The following is a 19580-nucleotide window of genomic DNA, read 5'->3' as shown; positions in this document are numbered from 1 at the left end:
GGCAGGCAAGGATCTGCGCTACAAGAACTACGCGCCGAACTGAGCATCGCCGGCCGACACAGCTATTCGGGACATCAAATCTGTAACTGGAACTGAACAAACTGCTTCACACTGCACATACGAAAAGAAAAGGTATCATGAAAAATCCATCTACTCACATTGCTATACGTCTGACAAACTATTTCCACCACCATGTACAATGGATATTTAATCACGATGAACTTAAAATAAACACAAATATATTAAACTTGCCTCAAGAAAGCAAAATACCGATATTATTTTATGTCTATAAGCTTTATTGATACTTGGGGGTTTTGGGGGTTCTTTTTTTTTTTCTTTTTTGTTTTTTTTTTACATTTCACAATGCATTCCACAGACTTAGTTCAATACAGCTTAAACTGCAAGTGTATAAATTTTCATTTATCATTTCTTGCATAACAAGGTTTTAAGTTTCCAAACAACATTTGCAGCATTAGATATTCGGTCCACAGATTATCAGAGTTTGACAGACTGTAGAATTATTTGCTCAAAATCAACTACTGTACGTTTGTGCAACAAAGTGTATGCTGTAGTTTTCGTTTAATATATGTGGAGGTTCCTTTGTTCATTTATCTCTTGCTTTTTTTAAACAGATGCTAGTGTTCAAAGAGACATTTTAGTTTTTCAAGCTTGTGTGCTATGGAGCTAGTCCAGAAATCAGTCAATTCTCTGAAGTATGAAGCACTGTGGAGCAGCTGAAAGATCTAAGCTTTGTGAAACACACATATATATATATATATATATTGGCAATTGATAAAACAATGAAATCACAATACAGCTATACTCATACCAAAAAGGCAAGATTTTTCAAAACTTGCTAAAATGGTATATTCTTCTAAAACATCTCATTTTAGAAAATCTGCATCAATCTACACAGACCATACACAGTGCACAAACTGGGAAGTGTTATCCTCCGCTCCACCTGCACTACCTCTTCTGGAACGCAGCAGGGACTACCTCTGATGAAGCAAAATGTACAGCTTTCTCAAATCTTTTGTATTAGCCAGTGCTGCACACAGGATAAAGAAAGATGATTAGTTTTAGATCCATACATAGCAGCTTACAATACTTAAGATGATGAAACACATGGCAGTCAAAACAGTTATTTTTCCTCAAACACTGCGTTGCTAAAAAATAAAGATCTGTGAAATTGCACTGCAATGTCAAGGGGTTTGCTATTCCCTGACCCTCCCCGTGTAAATCCAAATGAGTATTTTCCCCCTTAAAAGATGAACTTCCTATCGATAAGTTGCTTCAGGCTTTTTACTCAGTTTTGCGCTTCAACCCAGGGATCTTTGCTTGGATCCTACAAGAGGAACAGGAGAGGAGAAAGAACAGCATTTGAGTAACGAACAAAAAAAAAAAAAAAAAAGGCGGTATAAACATAGTCTAAACAGCAACACGTGAAGATAATTATCACAGCAACACAAAACTATTACACTCAGAAACCAATGAAACTGCTAAATTTGTCTTCATTCACCCCTCAGTTGCAACTGCTGAGGGCCTCAGGTTTCACTAATGGTTTCAAATACACAGACTTGTATTAGAAATAATATAGGATTAACTTAACAACAGCATCAGCAAGAAAGGAGCTGATTTCATAACCATTCCGAATTTAAACAAAGGACTTTTTCCTCCCATAATGCATTTGTTATATACAGGAGTACCACACACACTAAGAACTGTAAACATTATTTAGAAAGTGAAATTAAAAAAAAACCCCCCACACACACACAAAAAAAAAAAAAAAAAAAACCAACTCACTTAGCCATCGCATCTTTGACATTCTTGTTCATAAGCCCCAAATAATGGTCAATTTGGGCCTGAAATGGAAGATGATAGATGTTAGAGACCAGCTCTTTACAAACAGTTACTTTGCAGAAGAAGGCAGAGTCACACCACCCCAAGATGTGCTTTACCCGAAAGACTGCTGACAGAAGGAAGGGGCTCAACTGTGTTCATTTCCCAGTTTGGTGCCAGAGCTCCCGCAGCTTCAGCCACAGCACACGCCAGTGTTTGCCTCCAGGAATGCATGCCACAGCAGGGAATAGCGGCTAAGTACCCACATAAATTCATCCCTGGCTTCTGAACGTCCCATCAAACCGTCTTCTCAAGGCTGCCCCGACGCGAGGGTGCACAAGGAAGGCCCTCGGTGAGGGGCAGCCAGCTCCTCTGCCTCCTCTGGGCACCGTGGAGAAGGAAAGCGGCTTAGGTGGGCTGGGCCTGTTAAACAGCTTACGCCTTCGGAGAGCAGCCTTCAGCTCGTCGAGAGGATTGAGGAGCCCGGGTTAAGCCACACAAATTGTCCATCATCTTTCCTCGGGGCTACAGGATTTCCTTTCACTGCAGAGTACTTTGTTCTTTTCTAGGAGCTCGGAGAGGAGCCCAAGAGGCCCCACCATCTGCTCAGTGCCCTTCCTCCCCCCCGCCTAAGTCCCAGGCTGGCCTCCATCAGCAGCGTTGTTTTTGAAAGAGGAGAAGGCACTGCTAAGCCAGAGCTGGCTTCCTCCTCCTGTGCTATGACCTGCTGAAGACAGTCCCTGCTCAAGCTCTGCTAAAATTTAATGATACATGTTATTTTGGCTCCTTCTTACCTCTTTCTTTTACATTAGTCTCTCCATAGGAGAAGCACCGGACTGTCCCCCACCTCCTGTTTTTGCCAGGGCTACAAATTCCACAGGGCTTCAGGACACGAATCCTGAATATCAGCTCCAAAGAGGTTTCTTCAGAAATTGTTTTAAAAGCCCTTACACCAGGATTAACGCACCGTGCCTACTGCTGCTTTAGTCCTGACCAAATCTGGATCGGAGGAGAAAAGGCCTCCAGGTTCATCGGGCCTTTTTTGCAACTGCTTGCTGGGGAAGCCTTCTTACACTTCCACCAAAAAGGAGGAGGGGAAAGCACATGCGGTCTGGACTTCAAAGAGGACTTGCTTCTCTTGGCCCGGGCACGGACTCCTACTTAAAGGCCCATGTTTTAAAGGCTTTGAAGACTTTAGAAAATTGAAATGAATTTTGGTCTTATTCACTTGTGGTTTTGCTTCAATAGAGCTAATTTTATGAAGCATTTAATGAATCGTATTAAACACTCACCTGATGTCTCTCATAAATAACAGGAACACTGAAGAGTGAAATCAAAGCTGGAAAAGAGCACATCAAAGGTATAAATATTGACAAAAGGGATGGTGTTCAGGTAAAACAATGACTAGTTTTCACACCTTGACATTTCTTTCAAAAAGGTACAAGAAAAAGAACTAACTAAGCCACATACAAAAACTGTTGGCCGGTAATTTAATAATCCCTACTAAAGAGAAGCTGGGCTGTTCTCCAGGTCTCACTAACAGTACAGCAAGTTTGGTCACAGTTCACTTTTTCACTGTGGGTTATGCAAATTCTTCAGAAAGGATGCTTCGGCTTCCCCCAACGTCAGTTGGTTTCTGATACCTGAAGCCAGCCTGCTCTGGGGTACAAAACTACCTGCAGCGGGACATGGCCAGAGCCTATTTTGTACCTCCTCCAAAGTCACAATACAGCAATGGTATTCAAGTAAGGCTAACCCTGACAGGGACAAGCAGAACAGAACATGCTTTAAATGATACAATGTCTGGAAAATCAGCAATCTCAAGGAATTCAACACTGCAATTCAAAATGATCCATTCTGCAGTGTTATCAAGGTCCTACATATTGCTACACTCTCAGGAACACAGGAATAGCCTCACAGTATACCGAGCAGACTTCAGTGCTTTTCCAGGGTTATTTTGTATGGCAGGTATTTAACACAATTTAAAACACTTACCCAGAATCAGTAATGTCAGACCATTAAACAAGGCACCAACATAAGTGAATACCCACATCAACACTGCAAACTGAAAAGGAAAAAAACAGCATGTCAGCCCACAGTCTGTCTTACCAGAACATACTAGTTAGAGCAGTGAGAGAACTTCTCTAAACACACATATGAAACTAAAACGCCCCAAACTCCACTTCAGCCTTGTACGTCTCATGTAATTATAGATGAGTGATAAGATGGCTGAAGGGTTCAGTAATAGGATACGTGGCCTCTTGCGGCTAGGTCATCGGGCTGGATTCAGCCCAAGTCAGCAGTGACCAAAAGCTGTTAGGACTCGGCGACTGCTCAACGCGCTCTGCGTTCATACAGCACTTCCAATCCCGGGTTTGGTAACGATGGGCAACCACAATTCCTACCTCCCACCCTTCAAAGAGATGAAACAAGACAGGCAAGTGAGAGGTTAAAGGGCTGGCGCATGACACAGCGCTCGGTGACAAAGCCAGAAAGAAAGCAAGTCATTTGTTTGAGTGGTAGCCCAGCAGCCAACATACGAGCGCATCCACTCCGGGGCTGTGGCACCAACGACAGCACCAAACTATCACAATCACGCTTCAGCTCAGCAAAGGTCTCAATGCACCACTGACTGGACTAGGCAGAGGTTTCTGTCACACTGGGGCAAAAACCTTCTGGAAGGTAACACGGCAAGGTTGGCGTAATTGACTTTTTTCCTTAAAAAAACATAGGAGCTTTGGATACTAAAAAATTCAGGAAAGAGAGAAGTCAACAGTGCCATAAAATGGAAGTCAGAGACAAATTCAACAGCAAAGTCGTCCCTTCTGTCAACAGACACCTAAACCCTCACACACTGCCGTAATTTCTGGCTCCGTATCCCAGCCCCTAACTCGCACCCAGACCCTGTTCCTCCCCCACCGCCACCCTGCTGACTGCACTTGCACAGCTCCCCTGTTGTGTACAGGTTCCGCTCCGCTTCACTAGCTCTACACAAAGATCTCCACAAGTTCAAGCCCCTCAGCGTTCTGCCAGGTGGAGAGTGTCCCAAGCACACCTCTGACCTATACCGGGTGGGAGGGGGCCGAAGGCTGCCAGCTCTATTTCTGTGTAGGATTCCTCCCCAAGAAAAATCAGCCCGTTTCTTCTAGTGTTGCACAGCCCGTAAGGAACTGAGCAGAAGCCAGGATCTGGATGTCAGACACAGTGGATTTACCGGTGCTTATTTCTTGCTAAGCACTGAATTACGCTTTGCATTGTGCAGAGCACACAGACGAGGTGCCCAGCCCTTTAATAAACTAAGCACGTCTGGTTATTTTCTGCGCAAGACACTGCAAAACACCGGACAGCCGGACAGACATGGCGTGGAGGCTGCTGCTGGCATCAGGGAGAGAAGATCTGGGCACAGTTAACAACCGAAGGTGAAGCACTCCAATAAGCAGGAGATACACGCAAGGAAAAGATGGGTACAAAGCACTGGAGAGAAAAAAAAGCATGTTGAAGGACTGTGGGTGTGGGCAAGGATCTAGCCTGCAGCTGAGTTACTCAGAAGTTATGCATCCAAACACCCATTTTTAGCTTCTCATAAGATGCAAAATATCCAAATCAAACGAAATCAACAGCCAGCAATAAGATAAGGGCATGACAATCAATACAAGTTCAATTGCATGACCTCTGTACTGAAATGAAGTTTACTTCACGAGCTTCATTCAAAGCTGATCCCATTCAAAATTCAGTAGGATTAATTGCAAATGATGCAGTTCTTTATCTGTCAGTTCTTTCTAGATGTGACGCAAGCAGCACCAGAGGCACAAAGTTAACCCTCAGACAAGGCTGCCATGTTACCATCAACTGCATTCCCACTGAAGGATTTTGGCAGGTTTATCAAGAAAAATAAAGCAGATTTCTCTAAACTCCCTCATGATTCATTCAAACCTTGGCCCAGTTCTGCTCTCCGCAATGCCAGGCCGAGAGCTGGCTGCCTGCCTCTTTGCACAAGACATTTTAACAGAGCAAATACTTTCCTTTCAGAGCAAGTCTGTACGTGCAGCACCTCCCCCTCCCCAGCGAAGGGAGGAATGTTGACAACTACAACCACAGCAAAAAGCCCCCAAGTCTGTGATGATTCAGAACCATTCTCCTGCAGGCTGTGCATTCAGTAAACTAAATATGCCAGCTTCAAGCACACACAGCAAAGCATCCTGACAGCTATCCAAGATCTTCTCTGCATGAACACGATTGCCGAAGCTAAGCACCACCCTGGTCAGGTGAACGTTTAGTAATATTGCTGAAGACTATGACCAAGTCAGAAAATGTGAGTTTATGTAGGCAGAGGGGTAACAGATATGAAACAATCCCAAAGTCCACCAATTATCACAACTATCCCATCCTATTTAGTGAGCATTGAATTTATGGCCCAAGAAAGATCAAAATCCAGGAGTTAACATTTGACTGACACAGGCTTTCCTTCTCCTAAAGTCCGTCCAGAGCAGCATTGGGGTCTAACGACGAACTGTGTTGCGCGTCCGGTTTTTAATCCACTTCACTTATTCACACTGGGCGGGAGAGGGAACCACTGAGCCCAGCAAGACCACCCCTCTCTCTGCCGCGTCAGTAAGGGACAGCCACTTTGAAAGCTGGGGTTACCAAAGCAAAGGAAGTTCAGCAAAAACCTCAGAACCCCCCTCCCACAACCCCTTCTCTCTCCACACACTTCTGACAGTTAGAACAACACTCCCGGGATTAAGTGGAGTTGATCTCAATCCCACATTTACGTGTTGGTCTCTATTTTGTATTGCTCTCTTTATTTCCTTAGAAATGAGACAAACTCAGAGAACTTTACAAATGCAAAAAGGCTTACCTGAAACACGTCTGAACACTTAAAGCTCTAAGACAAAAAAAAAGCAGAAGGCAACCCAGGACTGATCTACAAAGATAATGTTGCTCTTCTCATACACTCGGGACAGGAGGAAAGCACAGGGCCCAAGCTCAGCCTGAACATTACAATGATATGTAAACCAGTAAAAAACCCAGTATATCTGATGGACTGAATCAAGTTTTTGCCTACCTCATTCCAACGATTAATGACTCCCCAGTACCCAAAGCATACTGCAACTTAATGGCAAATCCAGAAATGTCCATATATCCGTTTCTTTACAATAAAATAGTTCAAATACAGCAAAGAGCTCTGTTTCTCAAAACACCAGTTGAGCAATGACAAATTGAAAGCAATTGTGCCACAGTGTCGGAACGGCTACCATTGCGCAGCTGGGGGTGAAGCACTACATCGCTGTTTACCAGGACAAAGTGCAGTTTCTCCTGGGACTCTCTGGCAAGGGCTCCTCTGGAATCGCTCCTCAAGAGCTGTGAGGAACTTCTCCTCATGCTGCATAAATATTTAGAGTCCATTTTAAGACTTCCATGGCTGAAGCATTGTTTAATAAAAAAGAAAAAAATCTTAACAAGACAGATTTTACAGCCAGAACTATTACGTACAATAAACTGACCTGCAGACATTTTCTACGCTAAAGCTCTGTAACTTTAATTATACACAAACATGCTGTTTCCTATAGTGAAGATGTTTAAACTACACGAGCCAAGGTATTTTTATTTTTTTTAAACCAGGGCTGTTCTATTACATAAACCCCCAGCATCTTAAATGTTCTCCTCAAGCACAAACTCTTCAAAATCAGTAACTTGTGCTTGTGAACTCCCCTGACATTCACTGGTTTCATATAAGGGTTGCTCCCAACTACCATAAATTAGACTAATTAACCTACTTAAAACATTTGAAATGTCAGAAGAAGAGAGGGGAAATGAATTAGTTCAGCTGAATAAACATATCTTTCCTATATCACCATAGTATTTTAAAAGTGATTAGAGTGCCTTGAAGACATTCTGACTGGTATTAACTCTACTTCTAACATAATTCCTCTGAAATGCCTAATTTTTAAAACAGTGTTAACTGAAACACCAGTTGGCTGTTGACGGCTTCCTTTTCCTTTACTGCAAGGGATTGTGATCTCTAAACAAATGGTGTGGAAATTCTTATAACTCAGATGAAGGAACATACCACAAAGGGCTTAATTATTAAAGAAATACAAGTGACCTTGTGACTGCAAGTTTTTCTGCGATGTTGTTTAATCAGATCCAAACACAACTTAAGCAAAGTAACTTTTCTTTGAACACTGAAACTCAATGCTCTTAAAAAACACAATAAACAAAGAATACGTTCCTTTTCTCCCTCGCACACCAAGTTTAAGTTCTCAAAATGCAATTCTAGCCATGTAACAGTAATTCTTTTGGTCAAGGCTGTGGCCTTGAGATGCTGCAGAGATGAATCCTAAGTACTTGGTCACTTAAGCATGAAGGCATGGGCAGTGGTGAGAGGATTTAGCCACCAAAATGCAATCCCTGTGCAGAAACACTGGCAAGGCACAGACAATAACGGCCTTATTTTGCCATAAAATGACTGCAGCAGTACCAATCACGTCCAGAAAAATGACCAGAAAATAAGAATGCACAGCCACCTCATAAAAATACTTTTACTGCACAACCTTTTAGGAGCAGGAAGATTATTGCACAAAATCCCGGGCCAATATCCCATTTTCCCTTCTAAGAAAACGAATCTTTATCACGAGCAGCAGACCCTGGGTAACAACCAGACAGCCTTATAATCTTTCCTTTCTCCAGAGGGAAAGGACCCTTACTGCAGGAGACTTGCACAGCATCAGGTGCAACTTTTCCGGCACAAACTCTGTGTTTAAGTTGGAGCATAATGAGAAACTGGATCTAGAAACTCTGGGTAAGATCCTGAGCTCTGCCTCCAATTTCTATTCCACAAATACAACAAAGACTTTTACAGCCTTCCTATTTTTCTCCAAGTTTCACTAGAAACTCCTTCCCCCAACCTCACAACAACTCAAAGGACTTTACAAAGCACTAAGTAAGGGATTTACTGGAGGATAAATGCAACTTTATTTCAAGAAGATTAAGCAAACTGAAAAAGAAATGGACAACACATTGTACTCAGTAAAGGAAACAATTGTTTGAAAAACAAAGAAAGGCGATTAGCTTGAAAGGAGAGAATATAATTCTCACAGAACAAAACTGAAGGGTTTTCAGCCAATTTTTTTTTTAATTATTGTTCTTCACTATCAGTTTTGCTCTGCCACCTTCAATAAATCCCATTAAATACTACTTGGACATATTCAAGATATCTGTTAGGCAGTACTGCACACTTGAGATAGAGTAACTTGCAAAACCCATTTCAGTAATTTGCATCGCTAAAAGAAGCACCTATTCACACCCAAATCCAGGGACTGAACCAGGTGTCCACCTTCCCGCCTTCCTAGCAAAACAAGGGCACCACTCGGTCCCCACTCTTCCAGCAAAAAGGTGGACCCAAGAACGCCGACTGTTAAGGCAAGTAACTGTACACTAACCACTTGCTAGTCTCAGTACAGAAACAAACAGAAAAACAAAACAAAACCAGACTGTGCCAGTCTAGTCCAAAACATAGATTTTTCAAGAGGGAGAGATGTATGTTAGCAACAAATTCTGAATGCCCGATGTCTTGTTTTCTTAAAAGATTTCTGCCGTTAAGCACCAGCGAGGAGGTGTAACAGCTGAACTGCATGCAGCCAGAACTTATTTCAGTTTTCCACTCATTTTTATTATACTGTCAAAACAAAGTACAGATAAAGTTACCCATTCTATTACTAAATGCAGCACTTTATATTCAATTCAGTGTGGCTAACAGAAAACTATACTTCTTGAAAAACAAAAAGGCTTAGTACGTCCAACAAGCAAACTAAAACTCAATATTTACTTATACGGAGCCAAAGATGCCATTGTTCCTTCAAGTTTGTAAGGACTAGTAGGCTTTGCTAAGCCAGGTCAGCAAGGAATCTATTTACACAAGGCTGCTGTATCTACAGCTGAAGTAAACTTACCTTCAGAGAATCAACTAAGTCATCGACTAGGAAGAGACGTCTCAGCTCTTTGACCGTGCCATTAATGTGACCAAGCACAACATTACTGTATTTCTGAATAAGCTCTTCAGACACAGCTACATCAGACTCCAAGTAAGCCCTGCAAGAAAGAAGAGCTTATGAAACTTTACTGTAACAGTGCTGCCAAACAGCATCAACACGTTATATGTTAAATATACAGCATCAACATAGGTTCTTTTTACCTTATAAAGAGAAAAACCTCACCGTATGAGGAATGCCAAAAGGATAGAACAGAACTAACCTAAGTTATTCTTAGAAGGTGAAAGTGAACCTTAAAAAAACCCCCACAACCCCTTAGAAGAAAAGAACAGAACGTTTCTTTCTTACTGCTATGTTGTGCTAGTGCATTTACTGAGTCACACACACAGTCCCACCTTGACTAGGCAAAAAGGTGCGCTGGCTAGTGTGTGTGTGTGAGCAGAGGCTAGTGAGTGGCCAAAACCGTGTCCAGCACCACTGACACATATGCTGCTTGGTCTATGAAGTCTCTTCCTACTCCTCAGCGCATGCTGTCATCTATTGCACTAGTAAGGCCAATGTGTTATTTAAAAAAATGAGAGACAGACCGTCTGGGGAGGTATGGGGGGGGTGTCATTCTCTGTTTTTGCTATTGTATTAGGCGGCCTAATACTCTAGGAGATTCCTACATTTCACAAGCAGAAAAAATCCTACAAAAGCACTTCTGAAACTGCCATTAAGCTGTAACAAACACACTAAGGTATGGGAAAATGAGCAAGTTTTTCAATCATTTGCTAAAATTTCTTACAGTTAGTGACAGCAGTTTCTTTTAACAGCTAGATTTAAGCTCCTATGTGGTTAAGTGTTCTTTCCACTACACTGCAACTTTTACCTGTAGTTGCAGTGGCTATGGCAATTTAGACTCTTTAAATATAGAGTAATTTATTTATCTAATTTGCATGTTGGAAGGAGAAGGAGCAATGCAGCACATCTGTAACAGGGCACTCATTTTACACTTACTACAGTTGTTAAACTTTTACTTTTGTTTAGGGGGAATTCTGCTTTGGGGTGGTTTTGTTTGATTTTTTTAAACATAAAAAACCCACAGTGGAGGCTCCTATGCATGTCATTTAAGGCAAAGCTAAACATGGCCTTGTGGCAAGTCCAAAACAAATTAAAATACTTCAAACGGTAACTACAGAGGGCGGCCATTTCAAGGCTACATTCTGCTATGCATGCTTGGCTTGAATCTGTACACCCTTCTCAACTCATCAGCAAGACATTCAGTACCTGAATCAGAAATTAAATTGATCTCATGGATGTGCTCTTCACTGTCAAACTAAATCCAAGTAAACATATCCTTCTTGTAGTTGAAGCTACACATATAAAAAGTAAGCAACCAGGTACGTTGGACAAGAATGTCTGGAAGCTTCTTATGAATATCAGTATTTTTAGAAATAAAGTGCAGAAAGGGGACAGGTAGAACAAGTTTTGCTTGATCTTGCTAAGAAAGAACTTAACTGGTAAACTGCTGTTTGGATACTGAAGAGCACTACTGGGTAGACAGAGCAAACAGGATTCCAACTGGGAATTATTCACCCTAGTGAGGGTGAATAAGGACGGCCATACAAGGCTTGGTGGTTAAAAAAAATCAATCAAAAAACTTAGTTTACAAAAGATATATATTTCATACTGCTATATTGAATGTTGTTGCCAATTGTTCAGATGTATTTTTTAATATCAGATCTAAGCTTGAAAGCAAATACTCCTTTTTTTCCAGAGTTTTGTCCCACAGCTGGGTAAATGAGCCACTACACATAGTCAGGAAGGAATGGAGGTAAACCCAAGAAAATATTTTACTTTGCCTTACTGAAGATGAGAGGAAGAGAATGAGAATAATTGGAAACACCACAAAATTAGTAAGAGAGCTGTAAATAGGAGGGCAAGCAGGAGTTTCTGAAAGGTGCAAGGGAAATTGAGATTGAACCACTTCATTGATTAATAAAGGAGAGAAGCAAGTCTGAGCAGTGTGGGATAGGGCTGGTATGGAAACAGGAAACATGCACTCTTAGTAATTACTCTAAGACATTAATAAGTTCTTATTTCTCTTAAGACGCAGCTCTGCAATAATGGGCACCACTGTACTCTACGCAGGAAAGGATGAATGCCACGGATACCATATTCCCACACTGCAAGGAAGTGCACACACGGTATGCCCCAAGGACTTAGCTCATCACTTAAAGCACAGAGCTCAGAGGTCCTCTTTGAGGACCTAAATTAATTCTGTGATTCAACTCCTCACGCCTTGGAATTCAGAGTCCAAGTTTCTGGATTTCTGATCTGTGCAGGCTGCAAAGAACCTGGATTCTGCTGATGACAAGGCAGCCTTGCATGTGGAGAACACAGCTATGCTGCTACATTCCAAAACATAAGTTTTAAGAGTATTCTTAAAAAAAAAGTTCCAAAAAGATAAAAGTATCCTCTGCTACACTTACTCTGATTTTTTCTAAATATATTGCATTAAAGTACCGCATCTCCTAAATAATCTTAAAATTTTGTACATCATTGGCCACTGGTTCACATTCTGAAGACTATAGCATTCTAGAATGCATATATTACTCCATTAGATTGGAGTATATAGATTTTTTTTTTTAATGTAACTTAAGATACCCTAGCATTCCCAGGGAAATCCCCCGTACCAAGTGCTCAATTCATTTTCTTTACTGCTGTGTATGCCTACTGAGAAAAACTGAAAGAAGAGTAGTCATAGGCTGGGTTACAGATTTTTTAGTACAGAGACTATTTACATTATTATGCAACATATTACGGCATATGTCATCTACTGCTTCTAACAGCACCAATACTGCTGTTCCCCAAAACAACACACTTATTCTCAATTAAAAGAAAAATCTCACCTAAACGGGTGGCCTTCATCAGACTTTTGGATTGCCTGGATAACTCCCTTGTATATCCTAAAGCTGATCGTCACAGAAAGCAGGGCCAAGGCAATGTAAGCTGTCACGCTCACGATGCTGAACACTGTTAATGAAAGCAGCAGGAACAAGCTGGCACCAAACACCACTCCTGTCTTCTTAATGTCTCGCCAGTAAAGGAGGTCAACAACTAAAATTTAAAAAAGGTAAGAAATTAGAACAAGGTACCTTTTGCATCCATATGAAAACAGTAAAACGTGATTCGTTTGACTGCTGAGAGTCATCAAGAATGGAACTCGCGATCTCACTGTCAAACCAGAGCTGAAATTACAACTAGAAATAGGTTATTTTAGCACTGATTTTGCATTGGACTTCCGATTATTGGGATTATTCTTATTAGGATTACCTCAAATGTAATTGCTACAATTTAAGAACAATTCTGCCCTTAAGCAATGTCAGAATTAATCTCTTCAACTGCTGTACTGTATTCTGCACCAGAACCACAGCAGTTTGTGCTTCATTTCATCTTATTTTTGTGGATTTTGTGGAGGTCACTCACTGAAGAGATTGATTCCAATTCCCCATTAGGACAAACGACAAGACACTAACAGATCTCTAAACCATTTTATCTTTGCAAGTCTGGTAGAGGCAAAGGCACTGCTCAAGACTCATTAACTGTTCATTTTGTTTCCTTGTGACTGAAGACATTCCCATGGGAGTTTATAATGTTGATTATGGGTGACAGACTGAGCCATCAAGAGGGAATAATCTCACTGAAATTTCAATCCAGGCTAAATCTGCTGTGCTACAATGCAAAATACTTCATTTGTAAACCAAGTTTATTTTTTCCTTAAGCAACCCTCAGGAGAGAACACAGTATTATGCGATTTTTAGCATCACTGTTTCAAGTAAACTACACCCTTGCACAAGTCATAGGTAATGGCTTAGTACATCCATTGCAGATTTGTTTTGAGGTGCAGTTGCATCCGGCTGATTACCTTACTGAACTCACGAAATCTGCAAACGTCATTCTCCATTGCTGAATACAGAACTGGGCAGGGGCATCTAGTCAAGTTTTATACTTCACGGTGAGATACCCAATAAAACTCATTCTTCATGATTTCTACTTCCACAACTGATTAGATTTTCACAAGAACAAATTCCTCTTCTGCATCAAAACTGCTTGTTAATAGCAATAACGTAAGAATTTTTAGATACAGAACTCAAAATAAATGATAGAAAAATTATTACAACACAAGCTTGGCAATCCCATCTCATCCTAAACATCGCCGAAGTTAATTGTAAAATAGCAATCACAAACTCATAACAGATTCTTACTCTGAATGACTGCAAAAGAAAATTAAATAATAAAATTTTACAATGATTTCTTACAGATGAAAATGTGGTTAAGGCACCAACATTAAAGACTTAGCAGCCTCTGTAGGGCAAAGTCCGCAAAATCCCTTTGTAGGTGCAACATGAAAATGCCACTGGGGCTATGGTGCAACTCCACAGCGTTTCAGAAGCTGAAGTCCTTTCCTAATTATTTCCGTAGGGAAGCTGTACTGAGCAGCAGGCGCTGGAAAGATGAGAACCCTGGTCAGAAACCTAAAGCCGCCATTTTCATAATGCAAAATACTTTATCCAAATACTTAATTCACGTTTCAGCAGAAATTTGCTGAAGCTCTACAGACAGAATCAGGTTACAGTTGCATGAACACCTTAAATTTGTAATAAACCAAAACTGCTGTGGAAATAAACAGCTTCACCCCTCCACCACCACTCAATCCCACTCCTTTCCTCTGCATGGCCACACACAGAACCAGCCTGGTTTTCTGTGTGCCGCGGACAACTACTGCACCAAAAAAAATAAAATAAAAACTAAGCAGCCAGCCAGATCAGATTCTGGATGTGGTTCACCATGTGACCCCACAAACATATGGGGTGAGAGATAGAGCAGCCAACCAAAGGAGGTGACACTCCTGCTCTCAGAACTAAAGTCCTCGTCAAATTGCAGCCCAACCTATCCATGCACCCTGCTGACCTGTTATTCCGCTGGGTCTCCTCATGTTACAAAGCTGCACTTCTATTTTCCCTGCCAAACAAATGAAGCTCTAAGCAAGACTACTTTTTTTTAATATTTGTAAAAATCAAACAACCAACGAAAATCAAGTCATTGTAGAATTCCTTTTGTATGGGCTATAATCCCTGAATTTAACATTTTATTTGGTTTCTTTGGCTTTGCTTCGAATCACAAACGTGTCTATTAGTGTCTCTGTACACCCTACATTAAGGTGTTTAGCATGTAAAAGGAGCTTACAAACGAAATTGTGAGCTTGACCTAAAAATCATTGTAAACTGTAAACTAAATTGAGCTCCCAGTATCCGTAACACCTGGGTGAGATTTTCAAAACCAGTCTTGCCAAAAAAAGTTGGTGAATTTTGTGATCCTAAATCATGCAAGAAATCTTTGAAAAAACTCATTTCTTTCTGAGTATTTGCTTCAAATACTGAAACTATATTTATTTTTAAACGCTGCAATTTGAGCATCCATACATTCGAATTTGGGTGCTGCTCCCATATCACGTGACACACGAAGTACAAGCCCTACTCCTCTCTGTTTGCAGATAGCATTAGTTCTGTAAATGAGATATTCTCTCCTCTGTAACACAGTTTTAAAGCGTCTCCACTGATAGTGGGTTCTTACTGCTTCATAGGAAATCACTCATTACAAGCAGTAATGCATTATACCTGAACCCAGTTATAAGGAATGTAAAGACAGCAATTCATCTGTCTGACCGTTCCCAAAACATAAAAAACAAAGGTAAATTGCTGGAATTAAATCATACCACAAATGCCAAATGGCCTCCAGCGACCCATCTTCAAGTCTTTTGTTCTCATTAATCAATAAGATCCCTCCCAGCTAGGACCTCCCCGACCAGAGTTAAGCTGCACAAGAAGCATTTTTCCTCGCTCTGTCTCCACTTCCATGTGGAGAACTACCATACCAGCCTCAGAGACATACGTATCTCGTTTCATTGTAAATTCCTCCAAGGGAAATTCAGTGTTAAAAGTCACTGAAAAACTGATTTGTAATTTTCAGTCCAAGAGAGTACATGATGAAACTGATTTATATTCTCCAATTGATCAGAAACAGGTATTTGCATTTCTTTCTAAAGTAAAAGAGAAGATTAAAAGCATTACTAGAAGAAGCTTTCTGGCTTTAACTTATACACAAGATATTCACAGCAGATTAAAAAAAAAAACAACCCAGAAAAACAAAACCCCCCACCAATTCTCAGGAACAGCCCTGCCAAGCAGTATCTTTCCTCGTGGAAACCGTTTTAAGCTTTATTTTCTACAATATGAACCACAATCTCATGCATTTAATGCAAGTATTCCAGGCCTATTCTAAAGCAAGAACAGCTGCCTACATTTGGTAAGCACGAACTGTCACTTGGCACGTCTAAAAATAGTACTGCTAGCATCCGTGCCTTACATGCAGAACTCATCCAATTACATTTTGCTTTTAAAGCAAGTGCCGTGATAGGTTTATCACTGTTTGTTTTTCGTTTTTTGGGTTTTTTAAGTCTTTTCTTTCTTTCACCGACATTTAACTTAAAACTGAACAATTCATATTGTTTTTTGACGACAAAAATAAATGGCTTAATATATTTAACCCGAAAATCCTCTTTTAAAAAAACCTGAACCAAGTCACCCTCTCTTTTTTTTTTTTTTTTTTTAGAAAAAGAAATTAAAAGCCTCGAGATCTACAAGCGAGATTAATTCACGCCTATTAAAGAAAACCAAGAAAAAGGGACTAACCCATTTTGGCATCCATCTTGAGTGTGCCTGCATGCACCCAGATCTTGCACAGCTGACTACCCAGAGCCTTTTCACTTCCTGCTAGGGCATTCGGAGGTCGGCAGAGAGACGCAACTGCCTGCCGCCTCGCCTCGCCGCCAGCCAGCGCGAAACCTCGCCAGCCCCCACCAATGGCTGCCTCTGCGCTAAGTCCTTGGAATGCAGCTGCGGCGCGAGAGATTCGCCTTCACAATGGACAACTGCTCTCTATCCAGTATTTAGAAACAAACAAAAAATGGGTTTCAGTGCCAAAGAAAGGCTGTTTGTATAAAAGCAGAAGGAAGGTTAAAAAAAACGCAAACAGTGTACGATTTACAAACGCTGTATGAACAACGGCCGTTACACTGGAACCTTTCTGTAGTCTGAAAGGTAAGCAGAAATTCTTTATATTCTTTGAATAATAGTAAAAATAGTGTAGAAGCACAAGTAAGAGCCTTTTCTGGATCCATTTAAGAACAGCCAGCGTTGTACTAATGCAGAAATTTCACAGAAGTATTGAGAGTGGGCAGCTTTCAAATGCATCTGAAGTGCACGGTGACAACTGTCACCATAGCACCATACAGGCTGCTATGAAGAAAATTAACTCTAGACCACGACCACAAATAGGCAAATTGCTGTTAATTTCTGTTTAGAGAGGCATTTTCCCATTATGCTAAATAAACTTCATATTTACACATGACAGTCATCTTCAGGGTTGCCACTGATATTTTATGCAGAGTATCGAGCAGGCAAGATCTGACCCTGCAGTTTCACTTTCAAAGCCTGGTCAAGCCCAGTGTGGGGCAGCTCCAGCTGGAGACAGACCAACCCCAAGGAGAAACCACCAACCCATCCAGTGGTCCAAGTCTGCCAAGCACAAGCACCATTAGTAGACTGGGGTTTGGCATTTTCAAGATTTCCCACATCAGAATGACCATTTAAAATCATGGTGGCCATCCTAAGCAGAAGCATTTACAGACTGGGCCACAGAATTCAAGCCTCGTTTTACCCTGATCAGATGCGTTGGAAGCCAGTTTGGTCCCTGACCACCTTGTTGCAAGTCAATAACAACAAAACAACCCCAGGCTGGTAAAACTGGGTGGTTATAGCATGACTGCATGTGGTGCCAAGCACGTGGAGCTGACTTCAACCAACAGAGCTTTCCCTGTCCTAGGTACAGACATTACAAAGGAGGGGCACACGTCCAGTGGGACTGACAGGCTCGTCTAACTGGATCCCAAAGGTCAGAAAACGAGTCTGCATCACATGCATTTCAGGTTTGGCACATCTGCCCTTCAATACCTAGCAAGAAAAAGTAATACAGATTTCACAAAGTACATGCTGGAATGAAAACGAAATCCAACACTACCAGATTGTCCCTCAAAAATGCAAATACTATCTAACAATTATTAATGAGACAAAGCAGTATTTTTCTTTCCTTTCTACTTAATCATATACCCGTGCATCTGCGCACAATGTACGAACTGGGAAAACCATTCCAAAGCCCTGATTACTCATGATAAAAATTTTAAAAGTTCAAGGGCTGCACAAGCCTATGCAACCTCTTCCAGCATTTAACTAATCTGAACCAGAATTCAGACAGATTTTCAGCACATTAATTAAAAGAAAAAACAATCCTGGCATAGCCTGGGAGTATAGCTGTGGTGTTCATCCCACCATTAGCATTATTCAGCCATTAAAACCTGAGAATTCACTGAAATGATTGAAAATTAATTAAATAAATAAATGTTAGACATTTTAGTACCAATTACTCCATGTAAAGACTGCCTGTCTTTAAAAGTGCTAAAGTCATGCCATCCCCAGGGTAAACCTATTTTGTCCTGCCTATCTAGATGATCAATACCACAGGTATTAATCAATACCACAGGTTATACCGTTTCCACTATGCTGGTTCCTTAACTACTACAGCTGTAGCACAAGAAACATGCAGACCAAAACTAAGTTTAGGATTATATTAATTAGAAAGCAGTGCTTTAGTTGGAAAGTCTAACTATGAACCATACTTTTGGCTCTTCTCTGGTTTTAGATTTGATCGTTACATTTTTTTAAGGTTATTTTTTGGCATGGAAAGAAGCATGTTGCAATATTTGGTTCTATATTTATTTTGGGGCAAGATGAATAGTGTAATCAGTCCCTGAACTTTACCCATCATTTTCCATGCCACTGGAGCCTGACCTAAGGAAGAACACACGAAACAAGGCATCTTCGTCTCATTAGAAACAAATGCAAACTAAACCAGGCTTCAAGAACAGTTGCAAAAGGAGAGGAACCAGACTCTTCTGCTTTCCCAGAAAACCTTCTTGCTCTGCTTCCGTTTTCTTTTAGACTCTCTTTCTACAAGTTAAATTATAATCAAACCTCAAGGCAGTAGGGACTTCCTCCGAGGGAGAAATAGGCACTAAACCAGCTTCCTCCACCTAAGGGGATGTCACTATGTAAAAACAAAGAGGGGGGAAGAGGAATTTAAAACCCTACTTGAAACAGTTATACCAGCACAAAATATGCACGTAGGACAGGTTCAGGTTGGCTTTGTTCATTTGACGCCAGTGCCATTACACGCTAGCCAGATCTACATTTTGCAAAGAAGCCAAGTGCATAGACCCCACATTACTGGCCACCATGCAGCTGTATCAGCACGGCTTGCACTGGTTAACGTATTCCCCCCGAGTGTGCCGTACAGGCATGCTCATGATTGGCAATTCATTAATTTTAAACCAGGAAAGACTCCATTATTCTCAAGGCCTCAAATTCTAGGCACAGAAACATCTGCTTTCAGTTGCAGCGAAGGACAGACCACCAACAACCCTGCTCATCAGGTCGTAAAAGAAAACCTGGAAATTGGGCCTGAATACCCAAAGGAAACCTGCCTTTCAATTTTTACAAAAACCGTCGGGCCTTTCTTTTTTTTTTTTCCCCCCCAACCCCAAGAATGTCAGGCCTGACGTATGGAGTGCTGCACATTTAAACTAGTTAC

The 19580-nt window shown here is 41.1% G+C and overlaps 1 protein-coding gene across 4 annotated transcripts in view; it reads right to left on the bottom strand.

Annotated features, from left to right (window-relative positions):
- Positions 1-282: 282 nt before the first annotated feature.
- Positions 283-19580, bottom strand: part of RTN4 (reticulon 4) — a 30795-nt gene continuing 11497 nt past the window's right edge. For 2 of the 4 annotated variants that reach the window (XM_009575303.1, XM_009575304.1), the window contains 6 exons: positions 12725-12932; positions 9792-9930; positions 3835-3904; positions 3132-3178; positions 1804-1862; positions 283-1345 (listed from right to left, as the gene is read on the bottom strand). In XM_009575303.1, the coding sequence (XP_009573598.1) occupies positions 1303-1345; positions 1804-1862; positions 3132-3178; positions 3835-3904; positions 9792-9930; positions 12725-12932 (566 nt within the window). In that variant the 3' untranslated portion in view covers positions 283-1302. Of the gene's footprint in view, positions 1346-1799; positions 1863-3131; positions 3179-3834; positions 3905-9791; positions 9931-12724; positions 12933-16567; positions 16630-19580 lie in introns of those variants that run through there. The other 2 variants (XM_009575305.1, XM_009575302.1) reach the window with 2 other exon arrangements.

This window comes from Fulmarus glacialis, unplaced genomic scaffold, assembly GCF_000690835.1.
Source record: "Fulmarus glacialis isolate BGI_N327 unplaced genomic scaffold, ASM69083v1 scaffold20093, whole genome shotgun sequence".
Classification (NCBI taxonomy): domain Eukaryota; kingdom Metazoa; phylum Chordata; class Aves; order Procellariiformes; family Procellariidae; genus Fulmarus; species Fulmarus glacialis.
The sequence above is the reverse complement of the archived record's forward strand: the minus strand, read 5'-3'. Positions and strand labels throughout refer to the sequence as shown.